At 48.3% G+C, this 25,380-nt stretch overlaps 8 protein-coding genes and 2 non-coding genes across 18 annotated transcripts; 7 read left to right on the top strand and 3 right to left on the bottom strand.

Annotated features, from left to right (window-relative positions):
- Positions 1 to 65: 65 nt before the first annotated feature.
- FOXG_19813 (uncharacterized protein) lies at positions 66 to 1,427 on the top strand. 2 transcript variants are annotated; one of them, XM_018400088.1, is made up of 3 exons: positions 110 to 228; positions 482 to 599; positions 658 to 1,427. In XM_018400088.1, exon 3 carries the CDS (start codon positions 1,088 to 1,090, stop codon positions 1,424 to 1,426), a length of 339 nt encoding a protein of 112 aa, XP_018245207.1. In that variant the 5' UTR covers positions 110 to 228; positions 482 to 599; positions 658 to 1,087; the 3' UTR covers position 1,427. The 2 variants fall into 2 exon arrangements, with proteins under 2 accessions (XP_018245206.1, XP_018245207.1); XM_018400087.1 differs by having other exon boundaries at positions 66 to 599.
- A 770-nt stretch (positions 1,428 to 2,197) lies between these two features.
- FOXG_19812 (uncharacterized protein) lies at positions 2,198 to 2,443 on the top strand (the record flags this gene model as incomplete). Its single annotated transcript, XM_018400086.1, has 1 exon — positions 2,198 to 2,443. The coding sequence occupies one exon, from the start codon at positions 2,198 to 2,200 to the stop codon at positions 2,441 to 2,443; it is 246 nt and encodes an 81-aa protein (XP_018245205.1).
- Positions 2,444 to 2,882: 439 nt separating this feature from the next.
- Positions 2,883 to 4,685, top strand: FOXG_08430 (NCS1 family nucleobase:cation symporter-1; the record flags this gene model as incomplete). Its single annotated transcript, XM_018387361.1, has 3 exons — positions 2,883 to 2,966; positions 3,059 to 3,368; positions 3,421 to 4,685. The coding sequence occupies 3 exons, from the start codon at positions 2,883 to 2,885 to the stop codon at positions 4,683 to 4,685; spliced, it is 1,659 nt and encodes a 552-aa protein (XP_018245204.1).
- Positions 4,686 to 5,030: 345 nt separating this feature from the next.
- Positions 5,031 to 5,102, top strand: FOXG_19811. Its single transcript has one exon. It is a non-coding gene; the product is annotated as a tRNA-Thr (tRNA).
- A 665-nt stretch (positions 5,103 to 5,767) lies between these two features.
- FOXG_19810 lies at positions 5,768 to 5,839 on the bottom strand. Its single transcript has one exon. It is a non-coding gene; the product is annotated as a tRNA-Thr (tRNA).
- Positions 5,840 to 7,192: 1,353 nt separating this feature from the next.
- On the top strand, positions 7,193 to 10,187 carry FOXG_08429 (amidophosphoribosyltransferase). 3 transcript variants are annotated; one of them, XM_018387359.1, is made up of 14 exons: positions 7,193 to 7,370; positions 7,534 to 7,595; positions 7,662 to 7,788; positions 7,836 to 7,878; positions 7,935 to 8,081; positions 8,138 to 8,290; positions 8,343 to 8,704; positions 8,758 to 8,774; positions 8,837 to 9,044; positions 9,094 to 9,110; positions 9,165 to 9,242; positions 9,297 to 9,324; positions 9,380 to 9,725; positions 9,780 to 10,187. In XM_018387359.1, exons 3-14 carry the CDS (start codon positions 7,731 to 7,733, stop codon positions 9,817 to 9,819), a joined length of 1,497 nt encoding a protein of 498 aa, XP_018245202.1. In that variant the 5' UTR covers positions 7,193 to 7,370; positions 7,534 to 7,595; positions 7,662 to 7,730; the 3' UTR covers positions 9,820 to 10,187. The 3 variants fall into 3 exon arrangements, with proteins under 3 accessions (XP_018245202.1, XP_018245201.1, XP_018245203.1); XM_018387358.1 differs by having other exon boundaries at positions 7,530 to 7,595; XM_018387360.1 differs by having other exon boundaries at positions 7,211 to 7,370; positions 7,530 to 7,595; positions 7,662 to 7,878.
- Positions 10,188 to 11,687: 1,500 nt separating this feature from the next.
- Positions 11,688 to 14,582, top strand: FOXG_08428 (uncharacterized protein). 2 transcript variants are annotated; one of them, XM_018387357.1, is made up of 4 exons: positions 11,690 to 11,898; positions 11,965 to 12,827; positions 12,888 to 13,389; positions 13,443 to 14,582. In XM_018387357.1, the coding sequence occupies exons 2-4, from the start codon at positions 12,296 to 12,298 to the stop codon at positions 14,131 to 14,133; spliced, it is 1,725 nt and encodes a 574-aa protein (XP_018245200.1). In that variant the 5' UTR covers positions 11,690 to 11,898; positions 11,965 to 12,295; the 3' UTR covers positions 14,134 to 14,582. The 2 variants fall into 2 exon arrangements, with proteins under 2 accessions (XP_018245199.1, XP_018245200.1); XM_018387356.1 differs by having other exon boundaries at positions 11,688 to 12,827.
- Positions 14,583 to 15,527: 945 nt separating this feature from the next.
- FOXG_08427 (uncharacterized protein) lies at positions 15,528 to 19,225 on the bottom strand. 3 transcript variants are annotated; one of them, XM_018387354.1, is made up of 4 exons: positions 18,480 to 19,225; positions 17,193 to 18,414; positions 16,414 to 17,123; positions 15,528 to 16,362 (listed from the first exon to the last, which is right to left on the bottom strand). In XM_018387354.1, the coding sequence occupies exons 1-4, from the start codon at positions 18,590 to 18,592 to the stop codon at positions 16,350 to 16,352; spliced, it is 2,058 nt and encodes a 685-aa protein (XP_018245197.1). In that variant the 5' UTR covers positions 18,593 to 19,225; the 3' UTR covers positions 15,528 to 16,349. The 3 variants fall into 3 exon arrangements, with proteins under 3 accessions (XP_018245197.1, XP_018245196.1, XP_018245198.1); XM_018387355.1 differs by having other exon boundaries at positions 15,943 to 16,362; positions 16,414 to 17,111; positions 18,480 to 19,156; XM_018387353.1 differs by having other exon boundaries at positions 16,414 to 18,414.
- Positions 19,226 to 19,962: 737 nt separating this feature from the next.
- On the top strand, positions 19,963 to 21,897 carry FOXG_08426 (serine/threonine-protein phosphatase). 2 transcript variants are annotated; one of them, XM_018387351.1, is made up of 4 exons: positions 19,963 to 20,455; positions 20,508 to 20,741; positions 20,807 to 21,061; positions 21,113 to 21,897. In XM_018387351.1, exons 1-4 carry the CDS (start codon positions 20,440 to 20,442, stop codon positions 21,568 to 21,570), a joined length of 963 nt encoding a protein of 320 aa, XP_018245194.1. In that variant the 5' UTR covers positions 19,963 to 20,439; the 3' UTR covers positions 21,571 to 21,897. The 2 variants fall into 2 exon arrangements, with proteins under 2 accessions (XP_018245194.1, XP_018245195.1); XM_018387352.1 differs by having other exon boundaries at positions 19,963 to 20,741.
- Positions 21,429 to 23,509, bottom strand: FOXG_08425 (uncharacterized protein). Of its 2 annotated transcripts, XM_018387350.1 has the most exons (4): positions 23,114 to 23,509; positions 22,849 to 23,022; positions 22,157 to 22,528; positions 21,429 to 22,104 (listed from the first exon to the last, which is right to left on the bottom strand). In XM_018387350.1, the coding sequence occupies exons 2-4, from the start codon at positions 22,940 to 22,942 to the stop codon at positions 21,974 to 21,976; spliced, it is 597 nt and encodes a 198-aa protein (XP_018245193.1). In that variant the 5' UTR covers positions 22,943 to 23,022; positions 23,114 to 23,509; the 3' UTR covers positions 21,429 to 21,973. The 2 variants fall into 2 exon arrangements, with proteins under 2 accessions (XP_018245193.1, XP_018245192.1); XM_018387349.1 differs by having other exon boundaries at positions 22,849 to 23,509.
- Positions 23,510 to 25,380: the final 1,871 nt, after the last annotated feature.

The raw sequence follows: 25,380 nt of genomic DNA, 5'->3' as shown, positions 1-25,380 counted from the left end.
CTCTTTTGTTTTTTTTTCTGGACCCTGGTTCTGTCTGAGCTGTAGCCTTGGCTGCTGGACCATGACACTAGCAGAGTCTTGGAATATCGGCAGTCGTCGTTAATGAAGACGCAGCTACTCTATAAATATCATTTGGACACCTTATATAACTTCTCTTCGATGTAGGGTACCCAGTTTGTTTGGATACGGTGCCCCTGATGTTTGCTCCTGTATTGGATGGTGCGCAGCGTAAGTCGAGTCCAATCATAAGCCATACTTTCTATCATCTCATCGAGTTCCCCTCAAGTTATACTCTCACAATGTGAAAAATCTAATAGGAATTTACGCTGTTCTTTGGGATGCGAGCGACATCATAAAATGCAGTCGTGTTTGGAAAGGTTTACCCTAGAGCAGCAGTCCTACGATAAGATTTTTGGATTTCATGTGATTTATCATAAGATCTGGACACTCCTGATAGTATAGTTAGCTGACCTCGATTTAGACACCCAGTCTCTAAATCTTTACAGTCATGTCTATAATTCTTCTTACTGCAAGTATCTGATCGACTTTACACTGCGGAAACTGGGCCCATACGCGTGATAGAGCTCGAGATGCTGTGTGTAAGTAATATCTTGGTATCTTCCATGATTACAAAATCGCGATACTAAGCCAATGCAGTATATCATTTTCTGACCCGATTCTGTGGCGTCTGTTTCCAGTTACTTGAAAAAAAGAAACCTTTTAAATCGTATGAGGTCGTTTACTCTGCCCCATCGGATGAGTGAGTTTACAAAGTTTGCGGGCCGATGACCAGACTTACAACCAATGCCGGTTTCGTCCTCTATGATGTGATTTCGAGATTGACGGAGTTGAAGTCGCGTCTGTGATTTTCATCAAGTAATACTTGTATATCGGACGCATTGACTGTCAATGTTCCTTGATACACGAATGCCGACCCAAACCCGAAGAATTGCAACCACTGGCTTACTTTTCTGGAGAATGCAGCTCATGAGGAGTTGAATCATACTATGCATGGGCCAAGGACTTATTCAAGTTAGTCTTATTGCTGCTTTGCCTCGGTGTTACTTGGATTTCTAGATGTACCGGCATGACTCTGCCCTCGGTTGGGCCATGTCAATCCAGAATAGATCTACCATGCCATATGGGAAAACTGAAACCAGTCCTGAAGTACATAATTTCACTTCGAAGGTGGTGTGTTATTTGTGACAGGGTCGTTATTGATCTAACCACACGACGTAAAAACGGCGAACTTTCGGGGCAATATGAAGCTGAAAAGTGGTATCGCGAGGTGCTGCTAGAAACCGGAACAAGGATTCTTATGCCGATATCAACCAGAAGGAGAACCAACGCATCGAACTCCAGATTAAGAGGGGTTGGAGAGAGAGATCAGGCAATAGAGTTTCGGTTGAAACCCGAAATGACCTAAGCTGTTGACAACGAGATCGCATTTCAGTGACTACTACGTGGATGAAGTTCAAGATAGTCCTGATAGGGCAGATAACTGCACGCCTGGACAATTTTACTATAAAAGAGACGGTTGACTCGATGAGATCGAGTAACAGATTTGTTCTGCAGTTCCAGACTAACCCGGTTTGGGAAAGGCGGTACGGTACCCGTATCTTAGACGCATCGTTGCGGTGATAAGGAAACCGAGTTGGCCAATGAAATTGCTTCGTTTATATCCGCCTGGGGTAATCGACCCTCCAATGGGTTGGCTCCTGCTCACATGGCGCTGATAGCGGCGGCCCTGCCTGCAGTTGCAGTTGCATTTCTGCAGAGCATCTTTTTAGGCCCAGAACTTCAAGAGGAGTACGTACCGTCTGCTCTGCAAACTCCTTGCACGTTTTGTTTCTCTGTTGCAACAAACAACAACAAATATTCAAACTCGACTTTGGTGCATCTCTCCTATACAAAGCGACATTGGGGTCAATTCCAACGTCTACGTCAACATTACCAGGAAACCCCATTCAACAACCACTCATACCAAGTGTTGCTCCATGGATTTAGGGTCTTATGTGGGGGCACCCACCGAAAAACGACTTGGCTTCTCGGGCCCAATTATCGTATCCATGTCACTCGAATCATCTCTCCGCATCGTTCTATTCTATGCCGAATAACATACGTACCATTGTACTTTGATCATATTCGAATGGATACCTATGAACGCTTCGACTTGTTGTTGCGTGATGCTATTACCATGCAGATCCTTCTGCTTTTCGAGGTCCGGATATCTGAATGTACAACACCGTCACAAATTGGTCGTGTGCTCGATGAAACAACAAACAACTACCGACCGGAAATGCAAAGTCCTCTCGGTGCCAACATGGGGAAGGATAACCATTCTCAGCTTGACCTACTACGGCAAAAGTGGCCGCCGGCGAGGGTCCTTGCGTGGTATGTTCCTTGTCGCCTAGTTATCTGCAACGGCTGGGTCTGGGGATGACGATCAGGCTGATAGTGGCTGCTGAGCGCCGATAACCTCGAGCCAAGATGGGGTCTAGTTCCTCTTGTCAACGCAACCGTAACGCAACCAACGCGGCATGTCAATCTCAAACCATAAATATAAATACTGCCTGTCACCCACTACGACCAGACTTTCCAAGACAAGAAGACGGTGGAGAAGTTCCAATTGGTCCCCTCTCATCCTTCGGCAAGACTACCATCTCACGTTCTTCCATCATTTCTTGTGTCATTGGATTTAATCCCAGTCTGCCGGCCCTACTTGGTGTCACCTACACGTCATAAGCACCTCGGACAAGGTCCATTACAATACAAAAAGTCTATCTTGCTTTTTGAGTTTCTTCTAGATCCCACCTCAGAAGCTTTTTGATACCCGTTACTCTTTTATACTTCCACCTCCCACCTCGTCATACGCCGAAGCCATGGAGACCAGATCGCGATTTAAGGTCTGGGCTGATAAAGCCGCCGTTGAGTCTGAACCTGGCTTGACCAGCACCCAGCTTATGGTATGAAGGCCTCACAAGCTTTAGCTTTCCATCATTGGAGTGCATTGCGCATTGCGATCAACGAGACCGTGTTGTACTGAACTCTTATGCAGCTTACGAACCATGATCTCAAACCCGTCGAGAAGGAGCGCCGACAATGGGGCCCATGGAACTTTGTTGGTTTCTGGATCGCCGATTCTTTCAACATCAACACTTGGATGATTTCATCGTCCATGATTGTCAATGGTCTATCATGGTGGCAAGCCTGGCTCTGTGTCTGGGTCGGATACAGCATCACTGGTATCTTTGTTGCGATCAATGCTCGTTTCGGTGCCATGTACCACATTGGTTTCCCTGTTGCCAACAGAACCTCCTTCGGTATCTGGGGTAGCTTGTGGCCTGTACTGAACCGTGCTGCTATGGGTATGCTCTATCTTTCCCAACATAATAAGAATTCATTACTAACGCATAACAGCCTGTGTATGGTATGGAGTGCAGGCTTACATTGGCGGTGATTGTATCTATCTCATGATCCGCACTATCTGGAAGTCATGGGCCAATGTTCCCAACACTTTTAGCGAAAACTCGGGCACCGATACCGCACACTTCGCTTCCTTCTTCATCTTTTGGCTTGTATCGCTTCCGGCACTCTGGTTCCCTGTCCACAAGGTCCGACATCTCTTCACTGTCAAGGCATACGTTGTTCCCGTGGCTGGAATTACCTTCCTGGCCTGGACCATCTCGCGCGCAGGTGGTATTGGCCCCATTGTAAAGGCAGGTAACAAGGTCCACGGCAGCGACTTGGCCTGGGAAATTGTCAAGGGCATCATGTCTTCTATCTCCAACTTTGCGACACTCATTGTCAATGCCAGTGACTTTTCTCGATTTGCGCAGAAGCCCAGAGACGCACTCTGGTCCCAGATGATCACGATCCCCTTCGGTTTCGCCATCACTTCGTTCATCGGCATCATGGTCTCTTCAGCTTCCTCCGTCCTGTACGAAGAGGCCATCTGGAACCCCCTTGATCTTCTGGACAGGTTTATTGACGATGGAAGTTCGGGCGAGCGCTTTGGTGTTTTCTTCATTGCTACATCCTTCGCCCTTGCACAGCTCGGTACCAACATTGCCGCCAATTCCGTTTCTGCTGGTACGGACTTGACTGCTTTGCTTCCCCGCTGGCTCAATATCCGTCGTGGAAGTTACATTTGCGCCGTCGTTGGCCTGTGCATCTGTCCTTGGCAGCTTCTTAAGGACAGCAACCAGTTCACGACCTACCTCTCGGCCTACAGTGTCTTCCTGAGCTCAATCGCTGGTGTTATGGTTTCCGATTACTACATTGTGCGCAAGGGTTACGTCGATACTAAGGAACTCTACGATGCTCGCAAAGAGGGACCGTACTACTTCACAGGTGGTTTCAACTGGCGTGGCTATGTTGCCTACGTCGCCGGAATTGTCATCAACGTGGTCGGTTTCGCCGATGCTGTCGGCGCCAAGAACGTTCCTCAGGGCGCGATCTACATTTATCAGCTCAACTACTTCTGTGGTTTCATCGTTTCATCAGTGATGTACTGGGCTCTATGCAAGATATCGCCAGTGCCTGCGACTAGCGATCGATGGATGGAGGTTGGTGATGAGATCGATGACATCCGAGTCGCTTATAACTCGAGAACTCCATCATATGACGAAGAGATTGCAAGGGTCGAGGCGCCAAAAGCAGCCGACGAGACGAAACATTTCTGATTTTAGGCATAAAAAGACGGGAGTTTATCTATGGGGAAATGGTTATTATAACGATTGTTGTTGATTTTGAGATATTTGAAACATAGCAGCAGCTGCTGAATGACGAATGAATATATGGTTTCGAACCAATTGGCTTTCCTACACTTTGGGTTACTACTGATGGCTTTGTTATAGTATACTAGACTTAAAAAGGACTGCCAGGCCAGAGCTCTGAATATGACTCAACAGCTTAGAAGACTACTATATTATCCTTCAGTTAACTCAAGTACCTACAACTATTCCTTGATACCTCGACCCTCTTTGCTGCAGAGCTTCTTAGGCTCTACTCTGGATGCTGTTACACAAGCCCCGTTGGCTCAGTGGTAAAGCGTATCACTAGTAATGATAAGATCACTGGTTCGATTCCAGTACGGGGCAACATGTTTGAATCACCTGGCGCCTTCAAGCGCCCTAATTTTTCTCAGTCTTGGTAGAATCTCAGTTGATCTCACGAGCTTTGCTGACGAACTTTGACTTTTTGGTGCTGTGTAATAAAAGCGGGACGGGACGCGCGCTTATTTAATTTAAGGTTTATGCGGGATGATGTCACGTATGCAAGCACTTCCCACATCTCGATATCATTGCTCAATGCAATTCAACAACTTGAGACAGAAGATAATTCACAGGCGTTGAACGTTTATACATGTCGTCACCTGACAGTCGTGGTGCTGTTGAGCTCAATACATTCTCCATGCGGAGCACCCTATGTATGCAATCTACTGCAGATGTTTGAGATGGCACCGATACGCGCAGACATGGGGCTCTACATTTGCAACAAGATTCAAGATGAGGTGCTTTTGTCAATACCATATGCCGCCTTATAGTGCGTTCCCTTTAGATCAATTTCGATCAGCAAGAGGAACACCACATTACTGTGCGAAACTCAGGAAGGACCAAGGCGGGTGCTCCCGAAGTGCCACATGCAAATAGGCGAGGTCGCCACCAAAAAGGCAGCAGCGCTGCCTCAACACCACAAAAATCATTGCGACCATGAAAAAGAGATACTCGTCAGATCGGCAAAAGATGGACGTTGTTGAATCACGTGCCCCGTACTGGAATCGAACCAGTGATCTTATCATTACTAGTGATACGCTTTACCACTGAGCCAACGGGGCTTATGAGGTGATTCCTCGCTTGTTGAGGATCGCAGCTGAGTTAAGGTCTATATTTCTGAGACCTCGATAAGGAGAACATTCATTTACAAGAGTCGTATTTCAAAAATGGGGGAATATGGGGTATTGGAGAAACATGGGTTGTGAAAAACTTCATCGCTGGTGTGGAGGAATGGCAACTGGCTGGGCATTGCGTCATACATACAGATCAATCCTTATCCTGTGCGAGCCTGATTATTACATGGTTTCGACATGGGTGGCATTCACCTTGACTTCTAGAATGGACGCGCCATGACTCAGAAGTTGCAAGACAGGCGGCGCCAAGGAGAACAAAGAAAATCAAAGCGTTGGACTATCTATTTGCCGCATGAGATGCTTGCTTCTTCGTTCAGTCTTACTCCAGAGCGATATCCAGAGCCGTTAATACTCAGAGATTCTGGGGTATTGACACTTGTATGCATATACATCTCTTGTCTTATAAATGAAAAGAATGCTGATGTTGCATGTAGCTAATTGTAGAAATGCAGAAGGAACAATTCAATAAATCAAACGAAAAGTGCTACGAGGACTGTGGACTATGCATAGGATTCGACTAGACAGTTTATAGATAATAATTCCCCGGTACCCTGCGGTGGCCGGACTGGCATTTGTTGCCGTCTTCCGGGAGTCCCGTGCCATGTGGGCTTCTCATGTTTCTGCACCCTCTTGGTACATTTCGTGTAAGAAATGAAATACTGTCCATGCCAGAGACATTCGTTTCCTTAAAATATTTAGTGCTAGAGCTGTATTTCGCATATGACCTAAACAAATCGAGACTTCGGAGGTGGCAGCTGGAGGAATGCACCAGAGATCCTACTATGTATAAACTGATATCGATAGAAAGATACCCCACATACTCAATGAACAGGCCCAACCGCGGTGAAGCTTAGTTGTAAAACGAGCCAATGTTACATTAGGGTGGTCAGTTGACATGGGAACTTTGAAATGCAGGATTAATATTTTGTGAAGTTTCGATAGTCTGTTATCTGTTGCTATCGATATCTTGGCTTCCACTTACACGGTATGGGCGTGTTTGATGGATAAAGTCGGATTGCAGCTTGAACCAATTATCGAAACTTTAGTCGTAATTGTGTTTCAGAATATGCCTCATGATAAATGACGTCTGATTGTCTGCAATAACGACAAGATGACGGAGAAATGAAGAATCATCTTGACATCGTGATTTGATATTGGGTTTAATAAATGCCACTAACACGGAGTAAAGAAATGGCATATTTTGGGGGACCCCACCACTGCGGATCATTGTCCGGCCCGCCTTGACCAATACGATACCCCGCCAAAAGATTTGTGGTCACCAAAAAAATGACCGATATCGTCGTGACCAGAAGAGAAAAATTTTCCCGTAGGTTTCACAAACAAACTGGTACAAGTCAAACTCTTGTTTGGGTGTAAGAACACTCGATTCCTCTTCAACCTCTACACGAACTATTTCCGTGACACGATATTCAACATGTGTGGTGTTTCGGCCATTTTGGTGAGTCTTCACTCTTCTGCTCTTCTCTCTATTGCCCCTCCCCCGCGCTCATAGAAAAGAGACCCTTGCCCGTGCCCGGAGTTGAGACGGAAGTGCTACCAAAAGAGATGAAGAAAAGGAACATAACATCACATATCATATGCTTACAATCTTAAATAGCTAGGTGATCAGGAGGCTACCTCCGCCGCCATTGATCTTCACGAGACATTGTATTATCTCCAACATGTTAGTCCTCCATCGCGAATATCCGAATCCCGAAAATCGATATCTACGGATGTTAACCAGCTATAGCGTGGACAAGATGCTGCAGGTATCGCTGTTTGCCAGGGCGGACGAGTTTCTCAATGCAAGGGTCTCGGTATGGCCAGCAAGGTCTTTTCTGATGGCCGACGACTTGAGCATCTCCCCGGTTACATGGGTATGGCAATGCGATGCACAGATTACACGGAGACTGACTCTCTATAGGCCTGGGCCATGTTCGTTACCCTACCATGGGAACTGCTTCTGCGTATGTGTTACTGGGCACACAATCTCGTACACCACTGACCAAGAATGCGACTGCAGCTCTGAAGCTCAACCCTTCTACGTCAACGCCCCTTTCGGTATCTCCATGAGCGTCAACGGTAACCTCGTCAACACCGAATACCTCCGCAAGTTCCTCGACGAGGAAGCTCACCGACACGTCAACTCCGATTCCGACTCGGAGCTCCTGTGCGTAATCGAAGCTCGCGCTGATTCGAACCACGATGACTGATTTGTACCAATAGCCTCAACATCTTCGCACACGGCCTTCAGCAGCTCGGAAAGACTCGCGCCAACTCCGAGGATATCTTCACTGCTCTTGGCGACGTCTACGCCAAGTGCCAGGGCGCTTTCGCATGCACTGCCATGATCGCTGGTTTTGGTATCCTCGCCTTCCGGTGAGTTGTCGCAACTTTATGTAATTCCTTGTCAGAAACTGACAATATTCAGTGACGCCAACGGTATCCGACCTCTTTGCATTGGTTCTCGACCTTCCGCCACACTCCCCGGTACCAAGGATTACCTCGTTGCTTCCGAATCTGTTGTGTTGAAGCAGCTCGGCTTCTCAGACATTGTCGATATCCTCCCCGGTCAGGCCTGTTTCTTGCAGAAGGGATGTGCCCCCAAGTTCCGTCAGATTATCAACGACCGACCTTACACACCCGACTGCTTCGAATTCGTATACGTCGCTCGTCCTGACTCGACCATGGACGGAATCTCCGTGTACCGCAGCCGACAAAACATGGGAGAGAAGCTGGCTAAGAAGATCCGTGCGGTCCTCGGAGAGAAGGGAGTTCAAGAGATTGATGCAGGTATGAGATGTCCGTATGTTTCCTGCCTTTGAACCGTACTAATTATTTTCCAGTCATCCCTGTTCCAGAGGTATGCCCAGTTTAGGAGTCACAATGTTCGTGAAAACGTGAAAGCTGACTCACTATCAACAGACAAGTAACATCGCCGCTGCTACTCTTGCTGAGAAGCTTGGCAAGCCATACGTCACAGCTCTTATTAAGAACCGATATGTTCAACGAACTTTCATTCTCCCCAACCAAGCTCTTCGAATGAAGAGTGTTCGCCGCAAGCTTTCACCCATCGACTCAGAATTTCGAGGGAAGAACCTCATCCTAGTAGACGACAGTGTCGTGCGTGGCAGTAAGTAAACTCTTTTGCATATGTGAATCAATACTAATTTGCAAATTAGCCACATCTGGACAAATCGTGAGTTAACGGGTCGTGGATTTTCTATGAGAGAGAACTAATGGGCGACTGTAGGTTCAAATGGCCAGAGAAGCTGGTGCTGTTAAGGTCATCTTTGTTTCAGCCTCTCCAGAGTGCATACATCCCCATATCGTAAGTTTTTACCCCGGCATGAAATATTGAGCATAATACTAACAATAATTGAAGTACGGTATTGATCTTGCGGATCCTGTTGGTATGAAGATATTTTGTCCTGTTCTTAGGCTGTCTTGTTACTAACCTTTATGAAGATTTGGTTGCTCATGGCCGAACAAACCAAGAAATTGCCGACTACATCGGTGCCGACGAGGTTATCTTCCAAGATCTTGATGGACCTGATGGACTGAAGGCCGCGTGTATGGAGGCTGCTGAGGACACAAGTAAGGTCCAGGATTTTGAGGTCGGTGTCTTCTGTGGTAAGTATGTCACAGAAGTACCGGAAGGATACTTCGAACATCTCAGTGATCTCCGTAACGGCAAGCGGAAGGCGAAGACCACCTTGACGACCATCAAGGCTGGTGGTGATGAGGGCGGAAACGTGGTCGTCAGCTCTGGGCCTACAAATGGACCTGAGGCTGACGAGCGAGAAGATATCAGGTCAGTCTCTACCAAGGGGGCTTAGTGAGTTTCGTCTGCTGACACGATTTACAGTCTTCACAATATGGCAAGTGAACAGATCACAACCTCATAGGTGCTGGGGATGAAGCACAAGAGTATTTGAATAATGGGATCATACTCGCCCTTGGAGCAAGGCATTACGCTGAAGAAGACGAATGAGTCTCAGTACGGGCTTGGAAATGGAATTTAAAGACGAAAAATAGAATGGCGTGTCAGACGATTATCTAAGATGCCACGAAAAATAATACAGCCGGCAGGGCTGCCAGCCAGCTGTTAGCAAGAGCACGGTCATAGAGTCACAGTCTTGGCTGGCAGCTCTGCGAGGCATGAGGATACTAGAGATGCCGCGAGGCCTAGATGGGTACGAGATTACGAAAAGCCAAATTTATGAGCGTTGCTTGAACTAGTGCTTGACTAATTGCTGCTGTATTGAAACGGGTGATTTGTTGATAGTCATTGTCTCCATATTGTGATCTTGGCTCCTAAGCTTCGGTCTTCGAAGGCACTACATTCATCTCGAATGGATTGAAATGGATATCTTTGGTATGGGTGAAGCTAGAGGGCTCAGAACAACGCATAATGTGTTATCTGGTTTCCTAATTCAGGGTTCACAAGAGTCTGGAGTTGAATCACTCCACTGTACCCATCATCACTATGTTTTGCAACTCAGACTCATAAGATATAATCCTAGTGAAACAAGTACGGTGAGCAAGGTGAAGAAACCCAAGTATCGTGAAGGTCAGTTGGCATTTTTTTGGTGGAGTTGTTGCAAAGGTGGGAGGAGCCTCATGAGGAGAAAGTCCAGGTTTCTCCATCAAAATAGACCCATGCAAGAGGATTTCCCTGCTAAAACCTTGCTGGCGTTTAGAACTGTTTTGCTTGGCTGAGGAGGGGAGGATATGCTAGTTGTTTTAGTTAGTGGCCTTGTTAGTTACTATAGTTGGAGATGGTTGGAGAGGGTTTCAATCGGAGAAGCCAAATTTCGTATTGACTAAGTTCTTTGACTAATGTAATGCTGTGAGAGAATAGAATTATTGAAGCTACGTTAGTCAGAAGCCACGAAAGAGAGTCATGCCGTTGTTACAGAGCATTAGGGAGTTTATGCTAAGGCAAGGCAAGGCAAGGCGAGGTAGGATGCGGATCATAGTGCCACGGGCGGTTCATATGCTCCGTAGCAGGGGGCTACATCACGATCTCCAACGCATCAAACAAAGAACAGACACACCAGGATTAGTCTACCCCTCACAAAAGAAAGGAGGAAGTAGGAGGGAGAGAAAAGAAAAAAAAGAAGACAAAAAGAACAAGGCTTCGAAGAACAGCTGATTTCCAAATTGGGCAACACTGTCACCTCTGGCTGGACATGATTGCGCTGAACCCACAATGACAAGCTTTCTGCGGACTCTTGTGGGAGCTTTGTAATGCAGGTCCCGGAGCTCGGCTGCACGGTATGTATTTTCGTTGCCTTTTTGGGGAGAAATGGCATCGGCCATAGTCGGGAGATCTGACAGCAAACGTGGGGCTTTTTCCAAGAGGGAGAGCGAGGTGAGGCGGGCATTGTATTCATCGGGGATCATGATATGGATCACGGAGGGATATATTGTTATGCCCAGCTATACAATTACATACTATTCCCAGGTGCTTGATGCTATCGTCAGCTCTTATTGGAGCCGAGTCATGAGATCTGCTCTTGCATAGACTAGTCGAATCAGTACTAGATTACTTACGTTAGTTGATTGCCTGTCAGTTTTTATTCATGTCGGTAGGTCGGTGAAGTTGGGTTTGGTTTATAAGATAGATTTGCACACCCTGGACTCTATGTTTGTACAGTATCCATACTCCGTGCCGTGTGTTTAGTCTCCATGGCAGACTCTCAATTAGTTCGTCTAAGAAAGTTCCATAACGTGGGTGGCTCGAGCTGCTGATCTTTTTGATCTGGTTATGGACGGGTATTCTTCTCCAATTTCCAAAAAGGTACCAAAACAGCTGGCTGACATGGTCTTTCCTACTAGTTTGACGTATTGACTCGATGTTCCTTCCTCCTGATCTTATTCCCATCTCAACCCGCACCCTTCCTTCCATTTACCCCTCCATGATCCATCCAATTGTGCCATTCCATACTCGTCGTCGTGCCTTCCTGGTACCTAGTTAGTTGGTTAGCACCTACCTCCATTTCATACAATGCTCCGTCCGTACTAGTTTTCCATAATAACTCCATTAGATTTCTTTTCCGTCACAATCCTTTTCTATTTCATCATCCTTCTCCTCACCATTATCACTGACACTGTCACTGTCACCAAAACTTAAACTCCTCCCTACCCCTCACTTACACCCACGGCAACGATATCCTTTCTTTGTCTCAAGAGTCCACCATGAACCTTCTGTAACGACTCGCTCGTTACATCCAAACCGCTGTCTCGCCCGCCACAAAGAGCTCGAGCACGACCTGGACCTAGTAAAATCATAGGACTCGACTTCCAGTCCAGTCCAGTCCAGCGCAGCACACAAGACACACTCTGTAGCTGTCAAGCTGCTCTGTCAGCACCCGGCGCATGCCGCCAAGCAACACAAAACCGTGTCACAACTGCCGTCGTCGACGCCTGCGCTGCGACCGCTCATGGCCGACATGCCACAAATGTGCGGTCTCAGGGCAGGAATGCCTCGGGTATGGCAAGGTCTTCGTTTGGACCCAAGGAATTGACTCCCACGGCAATGTCAATCCCCCTCCCGGCCGGCGACTACCCGACGAATCTGATGCTTCCACCTCTGTATCACCTACCGGCCACCAGCAGTGCCAGGGTCAGCATGATCGCGCTCGACCTCAGCCTCAACCCGACTATAGCGACCAACATCCGCTGGCGCGTTTGGTTCAACAGGCCCAGCAGGCCGCCCAAGAGGCGGAAGAGATGAATCCGCAGCAGCAGCAACAGCAGCAGCAGCAAAGGCAACAGCAACAGCCAACCCCGCCAGATTCTGAGGGCTCCCCTTCACACGATCCTAGCATACCCTGGCCTTCTCCTGCTGCGCTTACAGATCCGTTGTTCCAGGACCTTGACCGCACATCACGATACTACCTAGCGCATTGTAAGTCTTGGCTCTAGTTTTGGTTTTTTTTTTCTTGGCCGATGCTAATGTATGCCCCAGTCAGCGAGAGGGTCTGCAAAGATCTTGTGGTCCGAGACACGCCTGAAAACCCGTTCCGTGAGCTGATACCCTTGACGCGGAAGCACCCGCTCCTCTTGCAGATTCTTGTTGCGACTTCAGCAATCCATTGGTCTAATATATTTCGTCGTGTTACCGAAATACCGGCAGGCCTCACCAATCCCGCGGGCTATCTTTCCCTGCTACGTTCAAAAGATCTTGTGACACGACAGGCTCTCATCGATGCCTTGACGGCGAAGCAAAAGGCCATGAGCCACCTTAGGGAGGTGCTCGATACCCTTGACCCGGCAGGTAGTGAGGTGGCATTAGCTGCCATGCACTTTTTTATCAAGTTTGACTTGATTGATCTGGATAAGTCAGACAACCAGAGCTGGAGGGCCCACTTGGAAGGCGCCACAAGCATCATGGCATTGCTCAACCCGGACAGTAATCCCGACGCATCTAGTAGAATGTTGCGGGACCGTGTCATTACTGACAGCTTCATGTAAGTCCGTCCTAGCTACTGGTGTACTCGCAGTGGATACTGACTTTTGAAAGTTACAACATTTTGGGCTCGACGTTGACATCTGGTGGCCTTGCAGCTCGTGTTGCACGGCAAGCTTTCCAGTTCTTACCCGTTATGAAGCGTGTGGAACTGACAAGCTACTTGTCTTGCCCTCCGGAGATTCTGAACATCATTCTTTCTGCATCCGAGCTGTCCCACGAAGTACCCTGGACAGACCAGTCTCTAGGTGCGGCAGACAAGGCAATTGCTCTAATAGACGAGGCTCTTGCTGTGGACATTCCAGCTTGGGCAGACTATTTGCGACAACACAACCTCGTTCAGGATCTTGAGAGTCGAGTGTGTCTAGCTGCGGCACACCGGTCAGCAGCTTGCCTGTACATCCTCCAAGCGCTACCGCTAGTTCGGTCTGTACGGTCCATTGATACCGATTTCCTGTTGGAGGACGTTTTGAGAAATTTAGCCGCCATCGATGAAAATGACCCATACTTCAAGGCATCGTCGTGGCCGACTTTTGTTGCAGGGGCCGAGACACGAGACCCTGAAAAACGCACTTGGACCCTGGCACGGCTGTTGTCGATTTGGCAAATCTGTCCATGGGGGTATCTCTTCACGGCAATTGAAATGCTCAAAGCGACATGGGCGATGCAGGATTCGCGCGGCTCAGCTAATGTCAACTGGCTACATGATCTACGGGGGATGGGATTTGAGAACTTGATTGTTTGATATGATATGATATGATGTTGTGTTTTTGGTTACAGGGTGTGTTTACTGGATCCAGTCCATACGTACTGCCTGTCACTGTGGTGTATTTTATTTAGCGTCGAGCGAAAAGTTGTGTCGAGTTGAGACTTGTGCTTCATTCTAGGGTTCATTTCAGTTCGGTTGCAAGCTCGGAGTTAAAGTAGTAGCTAATAGGTTAGAGGAACGCCGCGTGTCTTTTTTGGCCAGCTGTCCATGGTGCAGTGCTAGAGAGAGAATAGAGGGTGTTTTGGGCGTCGGGAAGGGTCATTTCGCAAATGCCGGTTCTAGACTGATCGAATCTCACGATGGCTTCACCGATTTCAGCAAGGTACTCTTCTAGTTAGATACCTCAAGACACGGGATTTATCAGCAGACCCACCATTCATACGACACTGAGTTAGATGACAGTAGCTTTTGTAGTATGTCACTTGACATTTTCTCTTTGTTGTTGGACTTGTTCTTGAGCTCCTCATTGTGTTTCGAGTCTCGATTACAGAGGCCCCGTTCCATCATTTACGGCGTAAACAGACCCTGCAACTGTGATTTGTCCAACGCTCAGATGGATCTGACAAGTCCATCGTGGTTAAGGGTCAGGGTCCTATAGAGTCAGTCCCCACTGAGTAGAAGAACTAGAAGCATGCAGCTTGTCCAAAGTAGTTTGAGCATGAAATCTCGGCCGAAACACCTGACTTCTTTTGGCGCCTGCGAGAGTCGCCTATTCTAGCCTGGTCTTTGTTGAGCGAAATAACGGCGTCGGTTACACCTACACACGTGTAGGAGGATATGGGCTCTTCGTGTTACAAGCAAACGTAACGTGGGTGACACGGCATAGTTGTCATGTCAGAATCCTCTTTTCTCCCTACCCCTCAGACCTGAACCCAAACTGAGATTGGATGAGGGGTGTACATACTCTGTTGGCTGTATAAGCAGTATAGAGTTTCCGCTTATACAGGGGAGAGACGTTGAACTTGCATGAGCAGCGATAACGGAATCATATAGCAAAAGTGGAACCAAAAGTTGTGCAACCACGTTTCTTCACTTTCACTTTGCATATAATGCAAAGGGAGTGAATAAGAGCGAGGATAAGGTAAGATCTCGAACAGAGCTATGCCCATTGGCCGGTCCTATACTCCGTTTTTAGGTGGTTGCCAGCACCGAGGCAGACTAACAATGCATGTTTCCCAGGTAGAAATCCTCTTTTAATAGTAATATGTGATAAGGCAACATGACTAACAGGTCCAGCAAGTATTGCTTACTTTCATTGACACTGATAGGGTACCCTATCCAAGTAATGTAATGGGTTGGGTTGCTTCTCACTTGAGACGATAGTAGACAGCCATTCCCGGATATGAACTAGTTAACTGGTATGGGATAGCAATATGAACTTGCTAGATCCGAACAAACTTACAACTTCAGTCGTTCAAAACAGATAAAGCGTGAATTGTAGCCTCGATAACGGTGTGAATGCAGCGCCGTTTCAATGACAAGGAGGCTTTGCAAAGCAGGCTCAGACCTACTGATACTACTATAGTATAGACTGCTACACGACAGTGATCTGCTAACTGTTAATACCTTACCACGTCTATTCTACTCAATTCTCTTGATGCCATCAAAGTTGAACAAGAATTTGTTCGTAAAAGCCATGAGTATATCTATGCGTCTACCATACCTCTCACTGGCAGTGGTGATAAGATACTGACCTTGAATCGTAGGGACCTGGACATCAGAACATACACTTAAGCATAGAGTAGTAGAGGAATGTGTAGAGGAGCGGCCAGGCACACAGTGTTGGTCGATGGCGCACCAACAGGTCATGATTAATACCATGAACAGCCAGCTAACTGGCAAGGACGGAGATGGAGAGATAGAGTAAAGATTGTAAGATTAAGAATGATCCCACGCATACCTCGTGAAATATACGCCAGTCATGCAGCTTGTTCATGATGATCGTTAAAAAATACTCCGAAACCACAGCGCCATTCTAATAAAGTCTAAGATGAAGAGAAGCACAGCCCGTGTGTAGGGAGGGTGCTGAATGAACGAAGGGAAGAGAAGTGAGGGAATAGTGCCTGGCCTAGATACATGGAATCATTGCAACGCGAGTTGCGGTTCCAAGTTAGGGAACGGAAGAAAGAAAACACGATGTACCAGTAACGTTGAGAAGCTGTAATAATGCGCAGCCATTTTCGTTATGTCGCCTACCAACGGCGACTATTCTGATATTAGTTTTGACTGTATACACGGAGCATCACAATGACATACCTATACGCTGAATCGAGCTTTGCTTGTCGCCGTTTCGGCTTGAGCCCTGACATGGACGACTTCGGCCTTGGAGATCCTTCAGGAGTCTTTGCTTTGGTATCTCGTCCCAACAACTCGGCTTCCAAGGAATCCAATCCTGAAGATGCAGCAGATACTGATGAGTCGCGCGACGTTAGGGTCCGATTGCGGCGACGGCTGCGACTGCGATTTCGACTCCGACTATGGTCTCGACTGCGACTTCGAGTACGACTCCGGCGACGTCCACGACCACGGCTATGATCTCTATCCCGATCTGGTTGGTACCGGTCTATCGATCGTCGCTGGTCGTCGACGTTACGGAATTCTGTAGGTCGACGTTCGGGACTACCTGGACGTGACCTGCGTCCTTGCGGAACGTACGAATCACGCGAGCGCGAATGTCGGCCCCGTGATCCTCTGCGGCTGGCATCGAAAGAACTTCGGGATCTCTGTCTCTTCACTGGGCGCTCACCAGGGGTATCGTCATCTGGGTGACCTCGTTTTGCAAGCCGTTCATGGACCTCGCCACTTTCGGAACTTTCGCTCCGAGCGATCTCCTCAAGTTTTGGTGGTGGTCTTGGTGGGAGATTGGCAATGGCATCTCCGCTAGGAAGCTTGCCGTCTCGTACGAACGCGGGGTCGTGTTCGATCTTTGACCAATACGGAGTTTCGTGTATTGGCTTCACGTATTCCTCGATATTGTCAGCTTGAACATAGTGCGACTCGATGCATTTTGCATCCCATTTTCTAGGAAGAAGCACCTCATCATTATATTCTGCTGGCAATGGCTTACCAACCTCATCTGGTGGATGACGTGGCTCTGGCCCTGCGAATATGACATTCTTGTCCCATTCAAATTCATCGTCGACAGCCTTTTCGGGTGCTGTATCCGGTCTCTGTGATGAATCAGGTCTAGGAGTTTCAACTTGAACCTTTTTAGTTTCAGGAGAAGCAGCAGGCGGGCTTGACTTTGGTTCAACGGCAGTTGTTGAGCCTTTCTGATCCCCCTGTTTAGGAGACGGCGCAGGTTTGGGATGGTTGGGCGTCTTGAGATCAGGGCGTCTGTTGTTGTTGTCTTGTGGCTTCTGATCCGGCCGAGAATGAGGCTGATTCTTCTTTTGTCGATAGTCGTGATTACGAGGGTGTCGGTCATTCTTCCGCTTGTTACGATGATCTCGAGAATGGTCAGGAAAGTCCCGACGTCCCCTACCAGGTTGACCATGCTGATTGGGTTGTGGTGGTTTTGGAGGTAGAGAAGGTCTAGGGGGCAAAGAAGCTGACAAAGGTAAAGTTGATGCAGAATTCTGGCGTGGTACAGAGGATGAAGCTGATCGATGTGGACGTGATGCAGGAGGTGGTGCTGGTGATGGGATAGGAGGCCGTGAAGGTGGAGGGTGCCCATACGACGGAGGCGCGCTGTGAGAGGGATAAGGGGGCGGGTATGATGGCGGCGGTGGATGCTGAGCATATGGTGCTGAAGCTGGCTGAGGATATTGGGGATAATGAGGCTGTGGATGGTAGGGCACGTGGTCTTGGCGAGGCGGAGGAGGACCATATGCACGTGGTGGATATGAAGGTAGTTGCGCTGGAGGTTGAGGGGGAGGCGGAGGAGGAGAAGCATATGTGCCAGGAGGCCTAGGAGGTGGTGCCGGAAGACCTGGGGGAGGACCACCATAAGAAGGTGGAGGATATGGATTAGAGTATCCTGGGGGTGGGTAGCCAGGTGGTGCGTAGTTAGATGCTGAGGATCCGTAAGGAGGGTATTGCGGAGGATAGGAGGGAGGTCCTCCGGGGTAGTGTGCAGGTGGAGGATGCCCATATCCTGGAGGAGGACCGTATCGAGCCACGCTTGGTGCTGATGCTGGTACAGGCGCAGGTGCGTATTTGGTAATGATAGGACCTTTAGACTTTTTGGAACCACCATGATGGTCTCTATTACCTCCGTGTCCAGGAGCGTTGGCGTTTCTCCAAGCTGCGAGACCACTATTCTCCAGTTAATACGTCGAAGTATAAACGATAAAGGCAAACTGAGTGAGCTTGATACTTACGCAGGAGTTTCCCTGGTGGGTTCTGGACATGCAACAGTCCAATGGCCAGAATCGCCGCAGTTATAGCATCTGGCGTCGTCTGGCCGAGACTGGCCAGGAGCCGTATTAGACATGACAGATGAAGGAAAGCGTAGTTTGTGAAAGATAGCTTTGACCAGCACAGGACACTATCCTGTTAACAGACAACGGCAAGAAAAAAACACAAACCAAATACCGCTGTGGTGTATATAATACTTGTGATGCAAAAGAAGAGTGACAGTGACTTGATCAGCAGAAAGTGAACGAGTTCAGGCGCGGACACGACCCAAGAGAAGGAAACAAGTTTGATCAAGCGGCCTGAGGCTGGCTTGAGTAACTGTGATACGTCTCACAACAGGGGCCTCGGCGCGACTGAGAGGCGAAGCGAGACGACAGAGTCTGTGTTGCTGAGACTGAAAATATGGCTTGGGGATGTTACTGTTACAGCCCAAGCTTGTTGGTGCAAGTGCCCGCGCGCGGTCGCGACATGCGAAAGCGAAAGCCCCCTCCCTGGACCTTCTCAGGTAAAATATCAGAGGGGCTTCATTCAGAGATATTTGATTTGAACGACCTAGAGAGGCTGGCGATGTCCGATTGATTGATGACGGAGTCGAAATTGAGGTTGGAGCTGGAGATCAATTAACAAGATATTGATGGCGACGATAGTCATCCATTGGTGGATGGCGATGCTGAAAGTGTTGTCGCGTGCGCACGGGCCACTTTTGAGTAGAGGAAGGTTGAAACTGAAATAGACTTTGGGGCATTCCCGGCCGCTACAAATGTAATCAGGGCTCCTTCTTGGCATGCATTATTAGAAAAGAGCCCTATTATGTATGGAATGGCACTGTCATATTGTCTCGTTATGCTCAATAGCAGTGTTCCACTAAGCTTCGCTGCGTCTGTTATTATTGTTTACCATTATGAGCAATTTACCCAAACTAGGACTGCATTCGCTTCGCTTGGCCCAGGATCACATTATAAGCTTATTGTTTCATGAAACTACCCTTCCCGATAATTGTCTAGACTCACTGCATACAGTAACCAGTACTCAACCATTTCTCATACCATTGTCAAGAGAACATCTACTACACGAACTCCATGGTATTCGTTATACATAACAGCTCGTCGGAAACACTGATTTTCTACCAAAGCACAATGTTTCTTACCACTTATATAGCCATGGATTTCTATGATCGTTGATGATCACTACAAACTGCTATCCTCGAACCTTGCTGACTATACCCCTCATTCAGCTCAGCCTCACCAAAGCATAATCTTTTATATTAATAAGTATTGTGATATCTAATCAATAAGATTATCATTACTGGTTCTATACAAACCCATTGTCCCAATATCGAGTATCTCCATCTTAGTAGTAGTCAAAGTGTGGGGGGATGACCGGGCCTTCTTCCCGCCGAGGCACCGTCATCAGCAACGACTAAGCAAACCAACCACCACCACCACTGCTACTGATGCACAGCTAAAACATCCCACTGCCCAAAAAACACATACCACCACCACTGCTACTGATGCACAGCTAAAACATCCCACTGCCCAAAAAACACATACCACCACCACTTTAGCATCACCATCCTCCCATTGTATATGTAATCACGGATACGGTTCTACACGCAATTTGTCTTGTTTCATTGCATAGCGAGCCCTCGATCTCTCACCGCCCACGCGCTCGTTAATCGCGAACGTCTTCGCCTTGCGCCCATGTGAACTGAACCACCTTGATCCCGATCATGTTGGTACAACCACCAAGTTCACCTCCAGACATCATCCTTGACAGGAGCCGAACCCGACATCGTCACCCCTTAATGATACCGACGTTCACCTACGATTCTCGATTTCCACGATAATACACATTCAGCGACCCACCCACCAGTCACATCACCACGTCGGCATCTACAGCCAGCAACGACCACCACATCCCAATATGCCTGGGCTACCTTGTAAGCGCCGCGCCGAATCGAAAGGCTTCCCAGTCTGACCTATCCTCCCCAGCATCCGTCGATCTCGACGAGTGCATCTCGCGCTTGTACAACAAGGAGTTGCTAGCCGAGTCTGTCATCGAAGCAGTCTGCGCCAAGACGAAAGAACTTCTTATGCGCGAGTCCAACGTCGTCCATGTTAAAGCGCCCATCACCGTCGTTGGAGATATCCACGGCCAGTTCTTCGACCTAATCGAGATTTTCCGCATCGGCGGCTACTGTCCCGACACAAACTATTTGTTCCTTGGTAATCGCCCGCAACCTGAGATATGGACAAAGTGAGCATTGACTGACCTTGGCGGTGCACAACAGGAGACTACGTCGATCGTGGCATGTTCAGTGTCGAAACAATATCCCTACTCGTTTGCTTGAAACTACGGTACCCTAATCGCGTACATCTTATTCGAGGAAATCATGAGTCGCGCGGTGTGACGCAGTCATATGGCTTCTATACAGAGTGCTCGCGCAAATATGGTAATGCCAATGTGTGGCACTACTTTACAGACATGTTCGACTTTTTAACTTTGAGCGTTGTGATCAACGACCAAATATTTTGCGTCCACGGAGGTAAGCAGACTTTAAGGTTACAAACGTGGCTAAACTAACGGGATAAATCAGGCCTTTCCCCTTCTATCCATTCCATCGACCAGATCAAAATTATAGACCGTTTCCGCGAGATCCCCCATGAAGGCCCCATGGCCGATCTCGTCTGGTCTGATCCTGACCCGGAGCGTGACGAATTCTCCCTTTCACCCCGCGGCGCGGGGTACACTTTTGGAGCACAGGTTGTTAAGAAATTCCTGGCTGTCAACAACATGTCGCATATCCTCCGCGCCCACCAGCTCTGTCAGGAGGGCTTCCAGGTCCTTTACGACGACCGTCTCAGCACTGTCTGGAGTGCGCCCAACTACTGCTACCGTTGTGGAAACATGGCCAGTGTTCTTGAAGTGAGTGACACGGGTGAGCGTTTCTTCAACGTTTTTGCGGCCGCGCCCGAGAACGATGTCCATAAGGACCTTCAACCCGGAAACGAAAAGTCTGCCGACGGTAACGCCTTGCCAGACTACTTCTTATAGACGAATTTTATCACGAATACACACTTACAGTGCCCTGGAGCTTCAAGCTCGGGCTTCACGATATCCGCATCAATGATACCATGTCTTGAAAGCAAGCATTCACGCATTGCAACAGACAATAGACCTGCATTGCATAGCATAGACTTTGATGTATATAGGGATTTTTATTCTCCTGCAGTATTGAAGCTCCAAACCGAGCTCAGTACTGCCTCGTCAGTGACGAGTAGATGATACGAAACAGAGCAACCACCTTTCTCCGGCCCAAATGGGGGTTTCTTTTGCTTTATGTGAGTTTTTTGTGTGAAAATTCTTCTCCGATGTTCAGGTATCTCATTATCTCATGACGTGTGTGATATGTATTTTTGAGTTATGTCGTCGGGTCGCGCTATCAAGGTATTGGTGTTTACCAGTCCTTGGCGATGTCGAAACTCCACTCAAACTCGAGATGCTTCTTCTTATCGTCGTCCACGAAGCTAGAGATGGCGTTGTAGTGACCACGAGCAAGCATGCCGCTAGGAGCCTCCTCCTCTTGGACTGGGGCGTATCAGTAGCTGTATCTTGACCGAACTATAAACATGAAACTTACACTTCTTGACGTAGGTGGGCTGCTTATCAGTGTTGGGAGCATAGCTCCCAATCATCTCCGAGTCCTTGGAGACTCGGATACCCTTTCGCTTGACAACTTGGACGTAGTGAAGACCGCTAAGAATCTCATGCTGGACCTTGAACTTGGCGCTCATGGTGAACTTGGCACCCTCCTTGATATTGAAAGGCTTGTCCTTGAGGGTGGTCTCGCTTCCAGGGGTAGAGAGATCGATGGTGACGGGAGGGCGGCCAGGAGAGTCCATGGTCAGGGAGAGAATGATGCAGACTCGGGGGTCGTTGGGGTCGGAGATGTCAGTACCCCCGCCGAGACCGAGGGACTCCTTGTATCGCTGGAGAGACTCATCGCCGGCGTCTGAAGGAAAGTTATGTTAACTTTTGAGTTCGAAGATCAATTGCAGTGGCTGGTGCGGTAAGTGGGCAGGGCGGAGACAGTCAAGTCTAGGTGTATGCTCAAATACAAGAGACACAATTGTCCTATAGCAATAACTGCAGCTACAGCATAGCTTCGGCCACATCACACGGCAGAGAACAGGGCAGTATCTCAAGATCATGGCATATTGGTGCCATGCTGCGAGACGGTGCCACATGCTCAGGGGCCATGTGTTGTGCATATCGCAGAGCCTCACTAACGCGCCTACCGTCCAGGTCGTCCAGGGAAGAGAGTGTACCTACCCATCTGCTGGTACTCAGCCAGACTCTGCTTGGGCTGAGAGAGCTTGTAGCCCTGAGTCTCCTCGGGCATAGTATCGTCGTCGTGAGAAGCCATGGTGGGCAAGCGGGGCGAAGCTGATGTGCAAGAGGCGGGGTGTTGAAGAAACAGAGGATGCTATAGCGACGAGTCGATACCTAAGCAGATATTAGGTTAGGTAAGAAAGTTGGAGGTAAGAAAAAGGAAAGAAGAGGAGAGGAAGGGGAGAGGAGAAAGAAGGAAGCTTACTCGTTAATCCCAGCCAAGGTTGAGGTGAGCTCTGTCCCGGGCTTGCTTGGGCTTGGGCTTGGGCTTGGTCCTTTGGGTCTGGGCGGGCTTTGGAGGGGCTTATGGCGGTGACGATAGAGGGGCTTCCCGTTCCCGCAGGCGGTGTTGCAAGAGGTCGCAACAGCTGGGCTGAGTTTGGGCTAGGCTAGAGGGCGGTCACTGAGTGCGGCTGTTATGGTGGGTCAGGACACTTTATAGAGATTTCTGATTGGCGCATCATCGATCTCAGGTCAGAAATACGGAGAACGACGCCAATGGACGTTGCCGATTCTTATGGAGAATGCTTCGTTCAGGGGTTCAATGTGAGACTGGACCCGAAGATGAGGCTTATTTTGTGATGGTTTATGGCGGCTGTGGCTCTGAGTGTCTGGAGTTTTTAACAGTAATTTTTGAGAAAGTGAGTAATGACACATTAATGGGATGACATTTTGTGTTACTGTTTCCATTGCTCTCGTAGCTTGAGAAATACGCGATGATGACTGGGCGTTGTTGGTTCGTGGATCATATCAGATCAAAATCGATTCAGGGCATCGCGATTTGGGTTGTGAATAGACGAGGCTCGTATTTTGTTAGACCACCACCCTCCCTCCCATTAACAAGTATGTTACTTGTTGACGCGGCCTTTATACAATCCCCTGGATCTGTTAGTACACTGAACTTTCGACTATAAGTTTTAGTACTTCTCGTTACTTGATTTCATGGGTAAGGTTTTCTACACCTTGATGTGGGATGCTCATCGGATGAAGAAGTACAATATTCGTCTTGACATTGGGCGATAAAGGTAGACCATGACCGCACTCCCATCTTTGTCACAATAATAAGGAGCTTACATATCGCCATTTCGATTCACGAAGCTCTTTCTGGCCAGATTATGGCACCTATATGATCCGAGCATCCTCTAGGGTAGGTTGGTCACAGCTTGCTCAGAGTCAAGATAAGACAGCGATTTAGAACCTGCAAGTCACCCAACTCTGAACGCGTGGACCAGTTGGTAATGGACCCATAATCCACAAACCTCCGCGTTGCTGTCATGCAAGTGAATGCACGTCGACAGATTTGAGACATGAGCGGCAATAGATAATAACGTAACCCAATGATAGCCAGTCTCACAGGGCACTCCATGTAAGTCTCGCCTGTCACTACATATGAGCAAGCCAAACCTGTTGACTCTGAAGCAGTGACATGAATTCCCTGGGCTGAGCCATTGATTAGCTTGAATTGCTTTTGAATAATTCCCTTGTTCCCAGTCAAACTCTATCGAACGCTCTGAGGTCTGTTTTAGCTGTCAGATCTAGTCGATCAGCCGAGAAAAACACTGACACACAGAGCACAGCATTGCCGTGCTTGACGCGCGATAAGTGACATGGTGCGTCGCCATTCGTCAGAGTCGCAGATGTTAGCAGCCCATCTATCACCGAACCCAGCAGAAACGAGTGAGACTACAGAGGTCACACCCATCCATTAGACAGTCTCTTCTTCAGTGACCTCACCAGGTTAGCTCTTCCAGCCCCTTGCATGTCGTGTCTTGCTTGTTTCGCTTCCATCTGAATCCCGACTCATGACGCCGCAACCACAATCGCAAATCTGAAAACCACAACCCGAACCCATGCGCATTTCCCCGCGTTCTGAAAAAGAACAGTCGCCTGTTCGCGCGCGCCGGGCACAGCGAGGTCCAGGGGGACCCCAGGGACTTGTTGGGGGTGTGGTTCACCCTGAAGATCGACGACTTTGGTTGGCGCTGGACCTGTTGGGCTGGTTGCTAGGGGCGGCAGAAGAATTGCTGGCTGACTCTAGAACAGAGTTTCCCCACGTGCACTCCTGGCTAGTAACAGTACCAGAAATCGAAGACGACATCATGGACTGTACGGATACAGTAGAAGCGATGATACGCGACTGATAAGCTAGACTGTAAATCATGTAGCCCTTGACGCCGTTACTTGCTTGGCTCAACAAATAAAGAAATAATCAAATTAAACGAATATCGGCGACTAGATCTGCCGGTAAAAAAAAGAGGGACGTGAAGAAGGGTATTTCGTTGGTACGTACTGTTGCTTCGCTGGCAGGGGGAACTCATCGGGTAATAGCGCTAAGTCAGGTGCACGGTAAAATGGGGGTAATTTGATCAAATATTAACGGGCGACCTCCAATTTGCACGGCTTCACCACACAAATCTCAGTACCAATCTATCTCGCAGCTCTCCACTTTTTGACATCACGCTAATCTCCTTT

The sequence above is a fragment of the Fusarium oxysporum genome, chromosome 2 (genome assembly GCF_000149955.1).
Source record: "Fusarium oxysporum f. sp. lycopersici 4287 chromosome 2, whole genome shotgun sequence".
NCBI classification, from domain to species: Eukaryota; Fungi; Ascomycota; class Sordariomycetes; order Hypocreales; family Nectriaceae; genus Fusarium; species Fusarium oxysporum.
This window is presented reverse-complemented; position numbering and strand designations above follow the sequence as displayed.